We start from the raw sequence: 16007 nt of genomic DNA, 5'->3' as shown, positions 1-16007 counted from the left end.
CACAATGTGTATGTACATTATATACATACCGTGCCCCTCATGCCACTCTGTCCCCCTGCATCACACCCCATCACACTCCCCCCCTTTATCACATTTTTTCCCCACCCTGTTTCACACTAAAGCATCACACCCTTCCCCACCCCCTGCATCACACACTCCCCACACATCACACTCTCTCACCTTATCTAACAACCGGCGCCAGTGTCGGACTGGGGTATGAAGGGCCCACCAGGGGAATGCAGTGATAGGGGCCCACTACGTTGGGGTGTGGCCAACTGTAAGAGTGGGTGTGGTCAGTCAAGGGGGTGTGGTCAGCCCAAGGAGGAGAACTTATAGCACTATAGTGTGGTCCTTAAAGAACAAAGTGTACATTGCAAATTAGACGAGTTTTACATATATCATGTACACAAAACTATAGACAAATTGTGTATCAATCAATAAATAACCTTTATTAATAGTAATAAACACATGTATGAATACAAAAATATAAATTAGAACTAGAAAATTAGAAAATTTAAACAAAACTATTTAGTTTAACACTGAGAACATCTGACACAACAACGCAATAAAATATAAATAACATTCCTTAATATTTCAACACCACACAGTAGTGATTTTCCAATCACTTAATTACCATGCAGTGCTTTCTTTATGAAGAAAAAAAAATTGCTGAGAAAGAAAGTTAATAAGGAAGGAAGTCTGATAGAAAAGATAATATAAACGGGTAAAGACAGCAAGAGAGACTGTGTGATACAGGAGTCTAACTAAATCAAAAATTCACATATGCAGAGAAAAAGGGTTATACTACCGCACCAACTCTAGAGCCAGTATTTATAATCTATCTCTAGGAATAATTCTTTCGCTCCCTTCTAGGATTTTATAAGTATTGATAAAATATTATTTTATAACTGGGGTGCAACCTAAAACTAGAGGATAACTTGATAGAGAAAAGAAACAACGGTAGTTTTTTGAAACTATGTGCACTATGGGCCTATATCTTTTATTGTTATCACTTGAAAGAATATATGGTAAGGAGGCTGATCTGAATAATCAAAAGCACCAGGACTTGGAAATATATTACCATAGTCCTTACTAATCCTATTGAAGTGGTGGATGATAACTGACCACTGATCACACAATAGTATATCTGCATGCATATGACATATGCATATTAGCAATACTTATACAGCCTCCTTACCATATATTCTTTGGTTTGGATATATAGGTAGAGATACACAGTGCATCCAGTTTTATTTTAATTTTGTTAATTATATTGATATCATTTTATATTTCCCTTTTAACATTATATCCAATAAGAGTTATGTTTTAAAATGATGGTTCAGTGATACCAATAAATGATATAGGCCCATAGTGCACCTAGTTTCAAAAAATTACTGTTCTTTCTTTTCTCTATCATAATGAAACTAATGTACAGGAGGGAGGGGGAAAGACTAATCACATATACCACAGTGTGAAGGAAAGGAGAGAAATGCTATTATATACCAGTGCTACAATGCACATAACATAGAGGGGGGTAGAGGCTTTAGTTAAAAATAACAGGCAAGAGAAATGTTTGATGTAGATTTACACTAATGAAAATACAAAAGTTCAGGAGCAAGATTTTGAATTGTTAGCTGTTTTCCTTTATAAATAATGTGGACAAGAGGACAAAATTGAACAGCATTGAAAAATATATTTATAAGAGTGTTTGGAAGAAAAACAGTGTGAAACTAAGGCTCTTAAATTGAATGTTTTGCAGAGTCAACAGGAGAAGCAGACAGTTGTCACTACTTTTAAGGAGACAGACAACTTGTAGTTCTGGTTAAGCGCAGTTGTGTTTTCAATCAAAACATTAATGTATAAAGGAACATCAGAGCAAACCAGAGCGAGCATGGGAGAAAGTGGTCCATCAAACTCTGGTGTTAAAAGAAAGAGACTCTTTAATTGAATGCTTACAGGCAATGCTTGTGGAATGTGAATTAGAATGATTTTAATAGCTCCCAGGGCCAAGCGCAATGTGTCACTTACCTGACTGTGAAATGCTCCGGCATGCTGCTCCTCTGGGCGGCCGCGACAGGAAGACAACTCCTCCTCCCCTGCTGAAGTTAAAAAACACACTACCACGCAGGTGCAGAGAGCCAGACAGGCTCTCTGCACCTGCGCGGCAGTGTGTTTGTTACTGACACTGCCGCAGAGGCCCGCAGATGTCGGGCAGTCAAGTGATCTCTGCAAGCTCCGCCCTAACGTCGGAGGGGGCGGAGCTTAATCGCGCCGGGGCCTACCAGTGATCAGTCCGAGACTGACTGGCGCAGCACTGGCTGTCTGTTCCTTAGAGGAGCTGCTGCGACTGCGCATGCGCAGCAGCTCCGTTTTGGTAGTTCTAGAATATACAGCACCCGCGATGCTGTCGATTAAGTGTCCGCGGTGCTGTACACTGGGCAAGTGTTTGCAGGGCCGCCATCAGGGAGGTACAGGGGGTACCCTTGTACCGGGCCCGGGCTCACCAAGGGGCTCAGCGGCACACTCTTACCATGGGGCCCGCTATCTTCAGCCTGGCTGTCACTGTGACAGCCAGACTGCAGACAGCAGCGAAGACACCAGCCTTAACTTCCGCAGTGGAACGCATCCACCTACAGGAAGTTCCAAAAGCCAAACTTTCTGTAGGTGGAACACATATGTGTTCCACTGCAGGACTTAAGGTCTGAGGTGTTTCTTTCCCTCCCTCTCCCCTAATACTATTAGGGGAGTGTCAGGAGCCGCGGCGGCCACGGGCAACGCCGCAACTCTCCTCCTTCCTGTATTGACGTCCCCGGCTGTCGCCATGACGACCGGGGTGTCACTTCCGGTTACTCGGGCCCGGCCGTTGCCATATATTGGGAACATGGGAAACTTTCTGCTTCAAAGAGCATATCCCAATAAGCATTGCTGCTTGGATAACAAGCTTCCTCCAGCAGTTTCACTGTCAGTAAAGCTCACATCACTCTTCCTGCACCCGAGTAATATGACGCTGCCTACCCTACCACCGTTGGTGCCTGCGGGCGTGGGCTGTAATTTGGCCACTTTCAGCCCCATCCCAGCTTCTACTGACAGCCTGCCCCTATCACTGACCATAGTGCCGCAAATGGCTGTCATTGAAGATCAGGAGACACTTAGTGCCAGCAGGTTAGTGCTCACTCCAGTACAGCCTGTCATGTGGGGAGACAGCGTCAGCTCTTAGCTTTACCCAGAGATGGCAGTGCCCTCTAAATGGGCACTTCTTTTGCTGCTTCTCCTGTTATCCACAGATGTGATGACTGTATGATATGAAGTGCCCATATTGTCTGAAGGGATGAAGCACTGTAAAAGTCCAATGGAAAATGCCCTCATTGGCTCTGAGAGGTCGTATTTGATCACCTATAGACTAGCTCAAATGACCTGGCAGCTTGGGCAAGTGAAGACAAACATCACTTGTCAATCAAGTGTGATATTACAGTGTGATCCCCTTATTATCGCATTCACATATACAACTTATCAAGAAAAGTGATTACAGTGTTACACTGCTGATGTATTACTAAAGTCTGACTTTAGTAACTCAAGAAAATTTGCCTAAACTACTTTGAGGTATTGCAGTGCCTCACACCTCAAGCTGCAACCTTTCACCTGACAAGTAATAATATATATATATATATATTGTGGCAAGAGCCCGCTACTGCATAAGCACATGCGAACAACTTCTTCCTTTTTATGTAGCTTTATTGTCAGGATGGTAAATGTTTTGACACCGTATACTTTCACAGCAATTATGGAGACCCTAAACGCTAGCTATACATAGACCAGCTCTTTCTCAGGACCAGCCAGCTTCCCCAGCGTTGGTCTCCATGAACAAATGACACAAACAAGCTTTTATACATGATACTCCTCCCCCAGCCTTAGCTTGATGGACAGGTGACACACCCACCTTCTCTTTAAGAGAAAACACCCATCACTGGCTCTGTTTGAACTAACAGACACACCCTGTCTGTTTGCTGAGAGGAAGCAGCTTTCAAATCATGTAAGTTAACCAACTTTAAACTACACATAAGTCTTTACTTGGTTTAACCTGAATCTAGGTGCATAACTGCGCCAATGTTTTACTCTGCTTGTATGTTTTCTTTGCATCTTGTCAGATAAATGCCTCCCTTTGTTACATATCTCCCGCCTAGTGTCTCCAAGTCAGGGGACGCGGACTTCGCGAGGAGCGCATATTTTCGTGACAATGCATCTGCATTCTTGTGCAGAATATCAGGTCTATGTTCTACTGAGAACTTGAAAGGTTGTAGTGCCAAGAACCAGCGGATTACCTTGGCATTTACCTCCCGGTTGCTCTGCATCCATCTCAATGGTGCATGGTCTGTTATTAAGGTGAACTCTCTGCCTAGGAGATAATAGCGCAGAGCTTCTGTAGCCCATTTTATGGCGAGACATTCTTTCTCCACAGTGGCATATTTTTGTTCCCTTGGAAGCAACTTACGACTTAGGTACAGGACAGGATTTTCTACTCCATTCTTCTCCTGTGACAAGACTGCACCTAAGCCAACACCAGAAGCACCAGTTTGGAGGAAGAACCTCCGGGTAAAATCCGGTGCTTGTAGAACTGGGGAGGAACAAAGAGCTAACTGAAAATCAGACCAGGCGGTTTCTGCAGAATCAGACCAGGTTAATCTATCTGGACAACTTTTTTTTAACATGTCCGTAAGTGGAGCAGCTCTAGTGGCGAAGTGGCTTACAAACTGCCTGTAGTAACCTACTAAGCCTAAAAAGGTTCTTAACTTCGACTTTTTTTCTGGTCTTGTCCAATTTTTGACTGCCTCCACTTCGTTTAGCTGGGGTTGTACAAGCCCTCGACCAACAACGTAACCCAAATATTTGGCTTCTCTCATGGCTATGGCACATTTCTCTGGATTAGCTGTTAACCCTGCTGACCTTAATGAAGCTAAGACCGCCTCAACTTTGGCTAAATGTGATCCCCAGTCTGGGGTATAAATCACTATATCGTCCAAGTAAGCGGCTGCATAAGCTGTGTGAGGTCGTAGCAATTTATTCATGGCCCTTTGGAAGGTAGCAGGTGCCCCATGCAACCCAAAGGACTTTATATTGATAGAGACCATCAGGGGTGGAAAATGCAGTCTTTGGCTTGGCCGTGGAAGTCAGGGGAACTTGCCAATAACCCTTTGATAGATCAAGAGTTGTTAAATAATTGCTATCAGCAAGATTTTCCACTAGTTCATCCACACGTGGCATCGGATAGGCATCAAACTGCGACATACTGTTCAGGCGCCTAAAGTCATTGCAGAACCTAATTGTCCCATTGGGTTTCAGAACAAGCACAATGGGACTATTCCACTCACTAGTGGACTCTTCAATCACATCTAACTGGAGCATCTTCTAGACCTTCTTTCTCACATCCACCTGTCTGGCTTCTGGAATACGATACGGCTTCTGCTTTACAATGACTCCTGGCACAGTGACAATGTCGTGTTCGATTATGGTAGTGCGCCCAGGAATGGAAGAGAAGACATCCCTGTTCCGGCGAATCATTTCTTCAGTCTGTTGTCTCTGCTGAATGGACAAAGCTGGCACTATGGGCACTTCAGATTTTTCAATGGCAGTACTCACTACCTGAGGAGAGGTTTCCTCATCATGCCAAGGTTTAAGGAGGTTTACATGATATATTTTCTCCTTCCTTCTCCTACCTAACTGGCGGACTCTGTAACTGACAGGACCGACAGCCTCTAGAACTTCATATGGACCCTGCCAATGGAAAAGTTTGCTTTCCTGGGTGGGAACCAGGACTAGGACCTTGTCCCCAGGCTTGAAAGATCGAACAACAGCATTTTTATCATAACTTTTTCTCTGTCGTTCCCGAGCCTCTTTTACATGTTGCTGCACAATGGGCCCTATCTTTCCTAGCCTCTCATACATTTGGGACACAAATAGTACCAGATTTGGCTCCCTGGGACATTGCTGCTCCCACCCTTTTTTTAACATTTCCAAGATACCCCTGGGCTGTCTCCCAAACAATAACTCAAAGGGACTAAACACTGCTGAAGCTTGAGGTACCTCACGGATGGCAGACATCAAATAGGGAATAAGAGTGTCCCAATCTTTTTTCTCTTGAGCCACTGCTTTCCTGAGCATGTGCTTTAATGTGCGGTTAAAGCGTTCCACCAAGCCATCTGTTTGTAGATGGTATACAGAGGTGTGAAGCGCCGTAACCCCTAGCAACTGGCACATGTCCTTCATCAGTTTAGACATGAATGGAGTACCCTGATCTGTGAGAATTTCTTTGGGTATTCCCAAGCGTGTAAACATCAATACAAGTTCCTTAGCTATGGTGCTGGACTTTATGTTTCGTAGGGGAATTGCCTCTGGATACCTGGTTGCATAGTTAAGCACCACTAGTATATATTGGTGCCCACGTGCGGATTTTTCCAGTGGCCCCACAAGGTCCATAGCTATCCGTTCAAAGGGAACTTGTACTATTGGTATTGGAATGAGAGGTGCCCTGTACATGGGTTTGGGACAGGTTCTCTGACAAATGGGACAGGACCGGCAATACTTTTTCACTGCCATATGTACACCGGGCCAGTAAAACCTAAGCAGAACTCATTCCCGTGTTTTATCCTTCCCTAGGTGTCCCCCACAGACATGTGTGTGTGCTGCTTTTAACACTAGGGGTACATGGATCTGAGGAACCATTAATTGTTCTACTTTTTCCCCCTGTACATTAGCAACTCTATACAGGAAATTATTTTTAACAATAAAATATGGTATACCTTCTGCAGGCTGGGTGGCTTTCGCTACCCCATTTACCTCAGTCACACTTTTAAAGGCATGTTCCAAAGTGGCATCATTAAGTTGGTCTCGAGCAAAGTCCTGCAGAGGAAACAAAATTGGTATTGCGGACCAGTCCGTATCCTCACTGACAGGCGGGGTGGGCTCATCTGCGACATCACCAACCAATGCTAGTTTGGACTGTCCATGTTTCCCCGCAGGTGGATTCTTTTGTGGAACTCCTGCTGTGACTCCCAGGATGGCATTCCGGTTTGGCGGTTCCCAAAGATCGGTGTCCAGATGTTGTGGATTCTTAGGCGGTTCCTTTAAGACCGGGCTTCCTACCGATGTAACAGTTGCCGGCATGTCCGGCCGGATCCGCTCACCGAGGACATCATTAAACAGTGGGAAGTCTCACCCCAAAATGAGTGGATATGGGAGTTTAGGTGCTATGGCAGCTACCACCATAACAGTTTTGTCTTTGAGTGTGACTGGTAGTATTGTTCTTTCATACTCCTCTGTCGTGCCATGTACGCAAAAAACCTTCATCTTGGGCAACCGAGCAGTTATGGTTTCGGGTAAGGCAGAGCTGGAAACCAATGAAAGTTCACTCCCCGAGTCAACCAAGGCCAGAACAAGGTTTTGGTTGATTAGAACAGTCACCCGGAACAAACAAGGACTTCCTGATGTGGGACTCATGGTAAAACAGCTTGGAAAAGCAGGCCCAATATGTGCCACAGAACAGTCCATGGGTTCCTGTAGTTTAGGACACTCTGCCTTAAAGTGGCCTAGCTCACATTTGAAACACTTCAGATTAGACAGCTTTGCACCTGGCCCTCTGTCCGTAGCAGTTTTGCATTGGGTCCTGTAGCAAGGATTTTCAAACCTGGCTTTTGGCGTGGCAGCGGCTTTGGGACAAATGCAGGTTCTTTAGTCATTTGCTGTAGCGCAAAAAAACCTTTCTACCACTGTGGCAAGCTCTTCATAGGTTTGTGGGTCTGATTGCAGCACTCACCTTTGCAAATCGCGGTTCAGCCCCTGGATGCAGTGATCTATCGCCAGAACTTCAATAATCCGAGAAGCCGAATTCTCCTCAGGCTGCAGCCATTTCTTTAAAATTTTAGAAAGCTCAGCCACTTGCGCTCTGACCGGTTTTTCTTATCATAGCGCCATTGGTGATATCGCTGGGCTTGGCCTGGCCCGGAAACTCCAATGCGGGACAATATCTCAGACTTTAGGCACAAATAATCAGAGGCCTGGTCCTCATCTAGGTCCATATAAGCTTGCTGAGATTCACCAGTCAGATATGGCGCCAGCCTCTCAGCCCAAACTTTAGGAGGCCATTTTGCCCTTTTTGCAAGTCTCTCAAAGGACACCAGGGGGTAAATGTATGAATCTCCGGATTCTTCATCTCCGGCGTGTTCAGCCTCTTCAGCGCTTAAATTTAAAGCGGCGCTGCATTGTAAAGGGAAACTTCCCTTTACAATGCAGCGCCGCTTTAAATTTAAACAACAACATGTTTTCATCGCTAAAATGAACACCATCTACTCGATAAAGATCTGGATTCTGAAAACGAATAAGCGGATGCTCCATCACCAACTTAACCTTTCTCCGCAACTCATCGGCCACCCTGCCATCATGGAAGTATCGCCAATTCAGCCTAGGCACTATATCAGACCAGCATATAGTAAGGTCAGGCCAGGAGGCATGGACCCAATCTAACTCAGACCGAATCAAGAAAATTGTATTTAAAGATATGCCTAAACCCAAGTCATTTCCTCCAAGATGAACTACCAACACATGGGGCACCTCTCGTTTCGCAACCTCGTCTACCAGAAGTTTCCTAAAACCTGTCCACCTTAAAACCCTCTGACCAATCCACTGAACCACTACCGATCCCGGAATAGACGATGTGTCCCTTCCTGCCCTATACAATGTAGCCCAATGAACATACGAATGTTCCAACAGCTAGATCAGCTGTGGGGTAAAGAAAAACAGAAAGGGAGGCCAGAATGGCCTATAGATTTATTATGAGCATCCATGCCAGTGAATCAGCAATCCACCGCACAAGAAGTATACATTCACACAGAGTAAAAGAAGGAAACATAGATGGGAGCAGAAGCACAAGCAAAGGTAAAACCATAAAATCTTGTGGTGCCAATTGCCAATCAGGTCCACTTTTTAGAGGAAAAAAAATTGACAAATCCCTTCACGCCCTGCTTCCAAAAGCACGAGCAGCCGAAACCTTGTGCCACCACAGCAGCAAGAGTCAGGTGAGAAGAAAAGTCAAGGAAGAAGAGAGGGTCGTACATAACCTTTATACACATCAGTTTTCCACCTGTCTAGCTCCTTTATAGCGGGCCCTGATGCCCCAGCGACCGCAGCAGATGTGGCAGCCCTAATGCGGAAAGAATGCATGCCAAACTGAGAACCATCCATATCCACAGCCGCCAGGACACGTTTAAACACCACTGAAAATTGGTACCTAGTGAGGGGAGAGCCATCGCCATGCACTAACCAAGGGAGCGACCCTTGGCCTCAGGGAAGCGAATTGACTGATTATTGCAATCGGGCAAACAGAGAACCCCAGCTTCGGGACCATTGTAATCCAACGCCCTCGCCCCAGCTGATTTGATTTAGACTCTCACCTTGCAATACACTGAAGTACCAGATACCACCACGTGTTGCCCCAGCATTCCTGACAAGGGGCAGGATGCAAGCAGCTCGCTCACCCGCAGGGCGCCAAAGTATAACATAACAAAAGCTGCGCAAAACACAGCCGCCTCATAGTTGTCCTGTGCCAGTCTTGGGATCGCAGCAAACAGGCTGTTTAACAAGGAATCACTAATGGGCCTCGTGAAGAACGATATCCTGCCAGTGTCCCTGCCATAGCAGCTCTAGACTTGCCCAGAAAAAAGCAAGCATGCGCTTGTCCCCACCTTCCTCATCGCCATGGCCTTGGCTTCGGAAAGTGCACCACTCATTTCAAGTTGCTCGATACTTCTTCAGAGTCGAAGGAGCCAGGGAGGATTCGGCCAGTCCCTTTATGTCGGCTTGACAATCTGCCATACATAAGAGGGACAGGGACTAGGGATACCCAGGTGCTAAAGCCCTAAACCTCTCCATCTGCCCCCTTGACAACGTATCCGCCAACTCATTCTCCACCCCAGGCACGTGTGTAATTTGAAAGCATATGTCCAGGTCAGACAGCACCAAACCAACCTCCGTAAGAGCGTAATCACCGGAGGTGACATGGCCCTTTGCCTACTGATTGCCTGCACTGCCCCGAGTTTGTCACACCAAAGGACTATTTGCTTCCCGACAAACCTGCCTGCCCAAAGCTCTACCGCCACTATTATCGGGAAAATCTTAAGACGTGTCAAGTTAGCCATCCAGCCGGACAGTTCCCATTCCTCAGGCCACGGGGCAGCGCACCACTTCCCCCGCAAAATAGGCCCTGAAGCCCACCGCATCTGTAAAGAGCTCAAGCTCTTGGCTAGACACTGGAGGCACAGGCCACAACCGCACTCCATTAAACTTTTAAAGGAATAGGTCCCAAACCTCCAAATCCTCCCGGATTTCCTCCGAGAGTGTGAGACGACCATGTGGGCGCCTGTTCCCGGCCGTTGTCCTCTCAATCTTCTGACAAAATACCAGTCTCATGGGCATCACTCGGCAGGAGAAATTAAAACGCCCCAACAATGCTTGAGCCTGCTGTAGCACCTCCCTTTGTCCCACGGTAACCGACAAAAGCCCAACACAGCATGTAGCTCGATTCGCAGGCACGATAACCGGGTTGTGGGGCCCTTTGTTTTTTCTCCCGCGACTGGCCCAATCAATGGAAAAGAGCCCTAACTGCAAACAACATATTCTAGCAAGTATCGACACCCCCCGGCCCGACCACCAAGAAATCGTCCAGGTAATGGTCGACTCCCTTATGGCCCATGCCCGCACAGATACACCAGTGCAAGAACGAACTGAAGCACTCTAAGAATGCACAGGACACCGCACAGCCCATAGGAAGGCATCTGTCTACATAATAGCCCTCATCCAACCGGAAGCCGATAAAGGGAAAAGTAACTGGGATGAAGCGGCAACAAACGAAAAGCAGACTCAACGTCGACTTTCACCAGCCACGCCCCTTCACCAAACCCCCGCACCATGTCAAGGACGAACTCGAAGGACTGATAACTGACCCTACAAAATTCTCCTCGATCGCATCGTTCACCAAAAAAGCCCTGGGGGAATGAAAGGTGCTGAATGAGTCGGAACTTTCCAGCAACCTTCTTTGGAACCACCTCTACTGGGGAGACCACCAAGTCCCGGTACGGTGGGTTCCGAAATGGTCCGCTCATGCGCCGGAACGCAACTTCTTTGTAAACCTTAGCTGCCAACACCTCTGGGAACAAACACCTGAAACTCGTACAGTAAGCCCTCAAAAATTCTGCTTCATACCTGCGCAGGTAGCGACTGAGCCATCGACTCAGGCTAACCACATTAATCGGCGATCCTGTTTCCCGCAGCACCAGTGCCGGGCTGGCCACTTGGTCCTCCTCTTTTGTCCTGCTTATCACGTGACTTAGCCGGGTGACGGTGACCTCCTCCACATCTGATGCAAATGTGAGAGAACTTACACCCTGGCACTACCCCTACCTCACCCCGGCTGCAGCTGCCACGTTGTGGTCACAGCACCGGCCCCCCAACCATCCTGGGATACCTTCAGCCATGTTTCCACATCCCGATAACCCAGCATCAGGCTGGAGTGCCCATCATACTTCTCCCGAAACACTTAGTCGTAGGCTAACCAAACCCCGGGGCAGGAGGACACGTACATCTCGTGCACCATGTGCAGGTACTTCAAAATGTTCATCTATTCCACCGGGCAGGTCTCCAAGTAACTGGCAGTAAAAAGGTAGACGCAAGTAAGCCAGTTCTAATAGGACTTATAGCTAGCTTCACTCCCCCCCCCAGACATCGCCGCCGCGACAACTTTTTTGCCTTGCTTGGACACGGCAAACATATCCACATACTGTCCCCTATCAATTTTGCTCTATACAGACCTCCTGACCCCTTGAAATATGGCCGTGCTAGCACAGCGCACCATTTCCCCTCCTGTGAGCCGGGAGACCCTGTACCGCCCGTACCTGCTTGCTGCAGTGCGCTTGCTCTGGCGAGGAACGAAATGCTACTGCAAGCGCTTAACTAGCCACTGAGGGCTGCCCCCCGAGTCCAAAGATGCAATGCTAGAACTACCACTGTCTAACCACAAAGCTTGCCTATCCGTAACATCATACTTGTTCATCTCACCTTGCAGCACGGAACCGCCCTCAGAGCCGTCAAACTGATCTTCCATCTCCGCCCCAAGGTAAGTGTGAAGGCGAGGGGGGGGTTAATTCAGTGTAAAGTGTGAGGACAGGTGGCTTATATTAATGTATGTATGTGTGTGTGTGACGGCAAGCGGCTTTTATTAATGTTATGTTTGTATGTGTGTGTAGACCTCTAGGGGTATAGCCAGCTTTGTACTAATCCCGCCTCCTTGTGTTGGCCCTGCCTACAGTTGATTTGGTCCCGCCCACATGAGGTCACTTCCAGAATTTTTTCCAGGGCCACTTTGAGTTCCCAATCCGCCCCTGCCCAAACCTGAATGCTGTGTCCTGGCCCGGGACACCCTACCATCCCCAGGAAGCCTATCGCCCTGGATCTAAAACTAGATCCAGCGGGGGGGACCACCCCCCTCCCGCAACATGTACCCCCGATAAAGAGTGGCCCGGCCTACCTGCATGGCCTGGTGCTTTCCAAGACAGCTCGAGGAGGCGCCGGAGGAATGGCCGCGAGATCGGAAGTGACATCCGTCACGATGGAGGGTACGAGGTGCATCCGCTCACCATCCTGGAGTGAGAGTGGGACGCTCTGCTGGGGACAACAAGGGAACCTAAAGCGGAGGGGAGGGGTGCGAGGAGGAACCAGACGGGCAATCCATCACCGGAGGGGAAGAGGAAAGACACGTGGAACGAAGGAAAGGGAAGAATACACAGGGATAGCAGGGGACAAACAAATGGAGGGGGGATGAGGGAGGTGGTGGGACAGAGGGAGAAGGGGTAAATGGCAATACACTGAGGGGGGGGCATGAGGATTAAAGAAAAAAGTGTGTGTGGGGGGGGGGGGAGTTCAGGCAATATAAAAAACAATAAAGGGAATTTAGACCAGAGAAGAAATGTAGTGAGAGAAATACAGGTAACAGAAATGAAAGACAAGTGAGAAAACCAATGAAAATTATGCACTAAGGGACAGCAAGGAGAGCAAGGGAGAAGCGATACTTATCCATCCAACGTCCAGCTGCACAAGAGATTGCTTTTCCTCCGCCCATCCAACATATAACTTCAACGATCCCTCCCCATGACTCAGATGGTCATACTTCCTCAGACAAATTATTAATCCTCAGAGTACCAATACAGTCCAATTACAGCTTTAGCTTTTAAAATCTTTCAAGCTTAAGTTCAGCCCTCAGTTCTGATTCTCAGAGTATGATAAAGAATGAAGAAATAAAATTGTATTTTATATTAAACTGAAAACAAGGAGTTTTGGTGAGTGTTATATTCAATTAAACTGTATTTTAAAATATATATAGATATATTTTTATTGCTATTGTGGAGCTACATGTTTTGGCAAGCAACAGCAGCCAGGGACTTTGAAGATACTGCTTCTATGCTCAAGCATCAGCACGCAGTAAAATTTTGCGAGAAAAACTTTACTGAGACCATTACATAAGATTCATAACATGCAGCGTTAACAATTTTAAAAACTGGAAAGATAAAGTAACATCACAATCACAGCAAAGAGTGGCTGCATAGCAAATAAGTTAGTGCCATCTACTGTTTCTCCAGCATAGTCACTCAACTAATAATTAGCCTGTAGTCATAGTCATAGTCCAAGAGGGCATGCTGGTGCTTGTGATTCAAGCACCAGCATGCCCTTCCAATCCATGATGGCCAGTGCATACTGTAACAGCAGGTTCCACAATAAACTGGGGAATCAGTGCTGCACAAAGTTGCAGACAAAACTTCTAGTATGGCGACCAAGTTTCCTGCTTGCAGAAACCTTACTTTACATTTGGGGATTTGGCATTTTTAGGGATTTAATAACGTTTGCTTGCTCTTCTACCTCAAAAATTATATTTAAATCTTAATTTTCGTTATTTAATGGTGGAGAGCACAAACCCTGCCATAGAAGGATGCTCTCCCCATGGGGCAGATTGGCTAACACCATCTTTTCTGAGCTTGATAAATTGTCCCAGTCCGCAGTTCCAATTGACAATTATGGGGACTGCAGTATAATGTGATACTAATGCTGGAGATATCTGTGACATACCAACACAGCCTAATTATAATATAGCATTGGTGCATGAAAAAAAATTGTGTGTATGTACCGTCAGGTGTATAATGATACTATAAATATGTAAACAGTTGAGTGTAAGTTCTGGTAATAAATATATTTCAGACAACGGAAGATGTGACAGAAGCAGGAATAACCAGGTTGTGCGCAGACATGTCATTTTTTATTTATAGTGCAGCGTTACAAGTCCGTCATCCCATAGGCCTTGTACAAGAGATCCAATAGTTCTTTCTTTTCTTTGTATGGTAGAAAACAGGAACGAGCTGCATTGATATTCTGAAGGGAGCAGGAAAAAAATCAATAATATTTTCAGCATAATTTTGCACAATTGCTGAGGATACAGAACAGTAACTATTTCTGATTTATCATGTGCCATGTTTGCTATGAGCATAATACAATCAGCAAAACAGTAACATATTGCATTGGTAGAGCTCTCAGGGACTCATCTAGAGTTGGACGCATACATGTAGTTTAGATAAAATGTAGTTAAATCATTGTGGTTATTCCCCACGTGTGCTTAGCACCTGATTATCCAATAGGCTGGCTAGGCTGCAGTCTAGGGTGCAAGGATTTGGAGGGCGCAAATTTTTTGATGTACAGAATTGTGGCAGGGAGAGGTATAAACTGAAATTAATTTTAAAATATGACAGAATAGTTGTTCTTCAAAATAAAAAAAAAAATGAAATAAAAGCATAGTAAGATTTTAATCTTGATGTATTCCTATGGTACAGGTTGAAGTTAAAGAGCCATCTTTGGGCGGGCTCTTGAAGATAAGTGAATAGGAGAGACAAGGGTGGTGACGGGGGCAGGAGTGACAGCGCCCTTGACACCTTCACCCTTAGTATCGCTCGTTCATCACTTTATTTTTTTATACAGCTCTGATTTTAATGAAAATGAATTCTAAAGATTGCCGGGACACTTTTAAAAAGTCAAGTAGAGCTGAGTTTTGAAAACATGGGAACAAAAACATTGGTGGGGGTGAAGGAAGCCGGGTTTTAAATTAAAGGACACATTTGTTTTTACCTACCATGTATTATCCTGGTGCAGAAGGTGGCGTTGCAGGCCTATTAGCCTAGGGTGGCCTGAACCCTTAATCAGGTCCTGCGTGGGGTGTAACTCATACTTGCCAACTCTCCCGGATTGTCCGGGAGACTCCCGCATTTTGCGAGACTCTCCCGGACGAGTGTGGCAATCTCCCTGATAGGAAGGGGGAAAAATTTAGTTTAAACGCCGCGATTCACCCGGAATCGCGGCGTTTAGCCCCGCCCCCACTGTAAAATGACGCGATTTGCGTCATTCCGTCATGGGGGCGGGGCCAAAATGACGCGATTTCGCAGCCCCGCCCCCTGCACGCCCACGTCCCAGCCGGCATCTCCCGGAAAAAGAAAAAAAAATGTTGGCAAGTATGGTGTAACTGCTACTAGCCAATACAGAGCCCACACTCTGACCAATCAAAAAAAGCCATTCTATATTGAGTAGTAGCTGACATGCCAGCCTCCTATCATATGCGCTGTCCCTGGATCATTTTTTAATAAATGGATGTGAAATATCATTCCTTATTATTCAATAAGGGATGATATTTAAGTGTGGGTGTATGTGGCCATCAATAAATAGCCCCCAAAGTCTCTTCCAGGAGAGTCCTGTGTTACAGATGGTTACAATGACAAGTTGGAGACAGGAGGTAGCCCTTTTCCTGTATAGCTGGAACCATGCTGAATGACTGGTTGAGGAGGAACTTAACAAGTGCAAGGACTGTAGTCTTTATATTTGTTACTATAGTAAGACTAGTAAGTGTCCTAGCTGCCCATTTGATAGAGAGGGTT

General features: G+C 46.2%; 1 protein-coding gene across 5 annotated transcripts in view; it reads right to left on the bottom strand.

Annotated features, from left to right (window-relative positions):
* Positions 1-14325: 14325 nt before the first annotated feature.
* Positions 14326-16007, bottom strand: part of LOC142094358 (adenosine deaminase-like) — a 46171-nt gene continuing 44489 nt past the window's right edge. For all 5 annotated transcript variants that reach the window (XM_075176399.1, XM_075176398.1, XM_075176400.1 and 2 more), the window contains one exon: positions 14326-14460. In XM_075176399.1, the coding sequence (XP_075032500.1) occupies positions 14365-14460 (96 nt within the window). In that variant the 3' untranslated portion in view covers positions 14326-14364. The remainder of the gene's footprint in view (positions 14461-16007) is intronic.

This window comes from Mixophyes fleayi, chromosome 6, assembly GCF_038048845.1.
Source record: "Mixophyes fleayi isolate aMixFle1 chromosome 6, aMixFle1.hap1, whole genome shotgun sequence".
Classification (NCBI taxonomy): domain Eukaryota; kingdom Metazoa; phylum Chordata; class Amphibia; order Anura; family Limnodynastidae; genus Mixophyes; species Mixophyes fleayi.
The sequence above is the reverse complement of the archived record's forward strand: the minus strand, read 5'-3'. Positions and strand labels throughout refer to the sequence as shown.